At 39.4% G+C, this 5,167-nt stretch overlaps 1 protein-coding gene across 1 annotated transcript; it reads left to right on the forward strand.

Annotated features, from left to right (window-relative positions):
• Positions 1 to 317: 317 nt before the first annotated feature.
• On the forward strand, positions 318 to 743 carry LOC138348015 (toll/interleukin-1 receptor-like protein). The gene has a single exon (XM_069296618.1). The coding sequence runs from the start codon at positions 318 to 320 to the stop codon at positions 741 to 743; it is 426 nt and encodes a 141-aa protein (XP_069152719.1).
• The last annotated feature ends 4,424 nt before the right edge of the window (positions 744 to 5,167 follow it).

Consider the following 5,167-nt stretch of genomic DNA (forward strand, 5'->3'; position numbering starts at 1 on the left):
CTATGGCTAGGGTTGGATCAAATTTTAAGAAGAACATATAAGCCGAATCAAATTAATAACAAAGAGAACTTCTCAATTTCATAGTTTGACCTTAGCAAAAAAGACTTTATCCAACATTTTTTAATTCTTGCGTCTCTTCAAACGTTTTCATCCATGGATACATTACGTTTTGTTCAATATATGACTTGACCTAGCTAACATTGAGTGTCGAACAATAAATCATGGCCTGTTGGTGTGTATATTTGATATAGGTGCATAATGATCTTAAAAAACTTAGCTTAATTCAATGGATTAAGAAATTTACTATATTATCATCTATGCATACTCTATTTGTTGAAGGAGAATCATCGAATTCTTTCCAATGGAGGTACGATGTATTTCTAAGTTTCAGTGGTGAAGATACTCGAAAAAGCTTCACCAGTCATCTTAAATTGCGATTGTGCCAAGTTGGAATTAGTACCTTTTTAGATGACGAGGAAGTGGGGAAGGGCGAGGTCATTTCAACAAAACTTGAAAAAGCAATTGAACTATCTAGAGTTTCCATTGTTGTTTTCTCGAAAAAATATGCTTCATCTAGTTGGTGTCTTAAAGAACTTGTTAAGATTCATGAATGCACAGAGATGTTGAAGAAGCTTGTTTTGCCTATATTCTATGGTGTTGATCCTTCTCAAGTACGCAACCCTGTTGGATATTTTAATGAATCTTTGACTAGACGATTTGGGGCACAAAGAACGCAGAATTAGAAAACTGCACTTACTAAAGCTGGACATTTATCTGGATGGGATTTCCGAAATGTTGTTTATAGGTACTATTGTTGATTCAACTATTTAATTTTATCTTTTATTTGACCTTTGTTTATACCATGTGATTTAAATTCATTTATTTTTATTTTTGCTAACTCTTTGTAGGCATGAATCAGATTTAATTGAAAGTATTATAAAGCGAGTCTTACAAGAGGTAAGTCAGACACCTCTAGTTGTGGCTTGTTACCGGTTGGAATTGATTCTAGTATCAAAGATCTAATGGAATTGTTATTCCAAGTTTATGTCAAGATGAAGTTTGCATGATTGGTATATATGGCATTGGTGGAATTGGAAAAACTACTCTTGCTAAGCTTTCTACAACCAAATATTTCGATACTTTGGTAGTAGTTATTCCTTTCAAATGTTAGATCAGAAGCTGGCACATTTTATAGTCTAGTCAAGTTACAAGAAAAACTTCTTGATCAAATCCTAAAAACTAAGGATTTCAAAGTTAGTAGTGTTGCTGAAGCGTTAATTTAATCAAAGCAAGACTAGGGTCAATGAAGGTTCTGATTGTTCTTGATAATGTGGACAATATAAGCCATGTAGAATCCTTAATAAGAGAAAGGAGTCAGTTTGGTTCGGGTAATTTAATAATTGCCGCAACCCGAGACAATCATTTGCTATGTGGGCTTACAGAAAAAGAAAAATTCAAGGCCAAACTCTTAAATAACAATGAAGCTATGCAACTCTTTAGTTGTCGTGCCTTTTAAGAAGTTTTTTCCACCACATGAATATGTTGAGTTGTGACAAGAAATAATCAAATATTCAGGAGGTGTACCATCAGCTCTTGTGACATTGGGGTCACATTTGCGAGGAAGATCAGTAGAAGAATGGAGACATGAACTCGTTAAATGAAAAGCAATTCCTCATCGTGATATTCAAAAGATACTCAAGATAATCTTTGACGGACTTGATTATGATACTCAAAGTGTTTTCCATGATATTGCATGCGCCTTCCATGGCTTCTTTGAGGATGAAGTTACCAAAACAGTAAATGTTTGTGGTTTTCATTCTAAAAGTGCAATTGCAACTTTAGTCCAAAAACACTTGCTCCATAGGGCTTGGCATCGCTTAGTAATGCATGATCTAGTGCGGGACATGGGAAGAGAAATTGTTCGCATGGAATCACCCTGAAATCCAGGAAAATGGAGTAGATTGGTCATCCCTCTAGAAGTCTGTATGTTTTACGAGGAAATAAAGTCAGTAATTCTCCACCAATTTTTATAAAACATTTTTTTCCTCTTAATTTGTACGACTTAACATGGTCTTATGATTCCTTTTATTGAAGTACGGGGCTCCGAAAAAGTACAAGTGCTGAAGGTAGATCGATGGACATTAAAGGGAGTGAACTTGATGACGAAGGGATTTAAGAAAATGAAAAATCATAGGGTGCTAATAATTGATAAGTTACATATTAGTGGAGATTTTGAGCTATTGTCCAAGGAGCTCCAATGGTTACCTTGGAAAAATTGTCCTTTAAAATTTATACCATCAAATTTTCCAGCTAAGAATCTTGTCGTTATAGATATGCGGGAGTGTGATATCCACGATTTTGGTTTGGATCAGCAGGTTTGTTACTCTATTCTACAAAATCATGTGTACTATTATTGCAACTAAGTGAAATGAAATCTTACTTGAATCTATATTTGGTTTGCTGCTAGTGTTGTAAAAGTTTGAAGAGGCTGGATCTTTCTGATTGCAAGAGTCTCAAAATAACTCCGAACATCAATGGTTTACAAAGTCTTGAGTTTTTGTTGCTAAATGGTTGCTCAAGTCTGAGAAAGATCCATCCATCAATAGGAAATTTGTGCAGACTAAGACTTCTGAATTTGCGTGGTTGCAAAAAGTTTATGGATCCTCCGAGTAGTATATGTCAACTAAAATCACTTGGATGGTTGGTCTTTAGTGTCTGCTCATCTGTAAAAGCACTGACTGTTGACTTTGTAGTTATGCCAGGTCTAAGAACTCTTTGTGCACTTGAAATTGATATACAACAATGACACAAGTTTTTTGAAATGCCAAGACAGCTTGAATCATTGAAAGTCGGAGATGAAAATTTAGAAGGCAAAAGGAGATCTTTTGGAAGACGGGTCCATTGGATACTAATAACAGATAGTATTAATAAATAGTATAAAATAATATTAGTATTTACTGTGTACTAATCCTAGTCCTATTAGGATTAGTACTCCTTAATCCTAGTCCTATTAGGATTAGTACTCCTTCCTATATCTCCTATATGTATCTCCCATGTATTCCCTTATTAGGTTAATACTTCAATACAATCAATATTCCTTCATGGTATCAAGAGACAGAAAACCTAGATCTTCTTTTCTCTAGGTTTTTTTCTCTCTTTAGTGCACCGATCATTCCCTCTATTCTCTTGGGCGGCGGAAGCCATGACAACCGAGGTGGATCCTCTCGATTCACTTCCTTCTGGCGTTAAACTCCTTCTCAGGTATCTTCATGCCCTGATTCCCAAAAAATTATCAGACATATATTACCCTACATGGAAAATCACCGTTCTTACAGCCCTTGAGGCCAATTACCTTCTTAAATACGTCAATGGAAGCACAGAACCGCCGCCGGCAGTCATCACTGCCACGGACAAATCAGAAAAAACCAATCCGGCCCATGCCGCCTGGAAAGCCGTGGATGGCCAGATCCGATCATGTTTGATTACGGTCATCTCTCCCACGGTTCAGAAACACGTCCGATCCTGCACAACTGCTTCAGCCCTGTGGACGACCCTCACAACATGCTATGCATCAATTTCCCACTCTCATATTTTTCAATTGCGTGATCGTCTCCACACAATTACCAAAGGTACGAAAACTATGTCGGAGTATTTAGACGAGGTCTCCACCATCATCACAACCCTCGACTCCGTGAACGAAATCATTCCCAAAAAAGATATCATCATGTGCGTCGTTCGGGGGCTCCCATCATCTTACTCCTCCATTAAACAGGCTATTCGCATCAGTCCAACGCCCGTTGACGTGTCTACTCTCTCGTCGTGGCTAAAAAGTGAAGAAATCAACGTGGATCTGGAGAGCAAACTTCTTCTCCGAGAAGCCGCTGTTATGGAGTCAGCCACTGCCCTCACCGCAAGCCAGAACAATCACGAGGGGCGTGGTGGAGGTCGACAGGGGAGCCGCGGCGGCTACGGATGAAACAGCAGAGGCCGCGGGTGCGGCGGTCGGCAGGGCAGTCGTCCACCGTACGACGGTCAGCAGCACGACAACAACAACAGCCTGCACTCCTTTGGCAGCGGCGGACAGTCATCTTCCAGCAGCGGGCAGGGCACTTACGAGCGGGATCGTCCAACTTGTCAAATCTGTCAGAAAACAGGACACACCGCTGTTCGTTGCTGGTTTCGGTATGAGGAAAGCCGCAATAGTGAAAACTGTGACAATTATGCATCTCAAGCCGGCCCTTCCTCTGAATGGCTGTTGGATACTGGGGCCAACATGCACGTTACTTCTGATCTATCCAAGCTTAGCGCTCCAAATCCATATCATGGCTCCAATGGTATTACTGTTGGCAACGGTGAGTCCCTTAATATTTCTCACACTGGCACGGGTACCATTAAAACCCCCACCGCTATCTTTCACCTAGGTAACCTTACCCACGTCCCTTCTATTAAAACCAATCTCCTTTTAGTTCACCAATTCACAAAAGACAATAATTGCTCACTCTTGTTCACCTCTAATGATTTTTAGATACTAGACAATACTACCAAGATGGTGATTTTTCAGGGCCCCTGTGAGCATGGTCTGTACGTTCTTCCTGGCACAAGTTCGTCTGCCCACCCAGTTTCAGAAAGCGTTCCTGTGGCTCCGCTGGCTCTTTCGGCTGATGGCCACAGTCTGTTGTGGCACAGTCGTCTGGGTCACCCGTCTACTCAACTAATAAATTCTTTAATGTCTCAATTAGGTTTTTATTCCATTCTTGTAAACAATTGTGACTCCTGTTCAATTGCTAAATCTCATAAATTACCTTTTACTTTATCTGAGAAGCGTACAACTGCACCTTTTCAACTTATTCATTCTGACCTATGGGGTCCTATTGCTGTTCCTTCATTTGCTGGTTTTCGCTATTATATTTGTTTTGTGGATGATTTTACAAAATACACTTGGTTGTACCCACTAAAACACAAATCACAGGCATACACCAACTTTGTCACTTTTGAAAAAAAGGTCAAAACACAATTCAATTCTCATGTTAAACTTTTTCGAAGTGACAATGGAAAGGAATATGTAAATCACATCTTTGGCCAGTTTTTGGGTAGAAGCTCTAGCCACCGCAAACTACCTCATTAACAGAATGCGCAGTCACACCCTCTCCAACAAATCACCCTATCA

This window comes from Solanum lycopersicum, chromosome 4 (genome assembly GCF_036512215.1).
Source record: "Solanum lycopersicum chromosome 4, SLM_r2.1".
In the NCBI taxonomy this organism is placed as follows: domain Eukaryota; kingdom Viridiplantae; phylum Streptophyta; class Magnoliopsida; order Solanales; family Solanaceae; genus Solanum; species Solanum lycopersicum.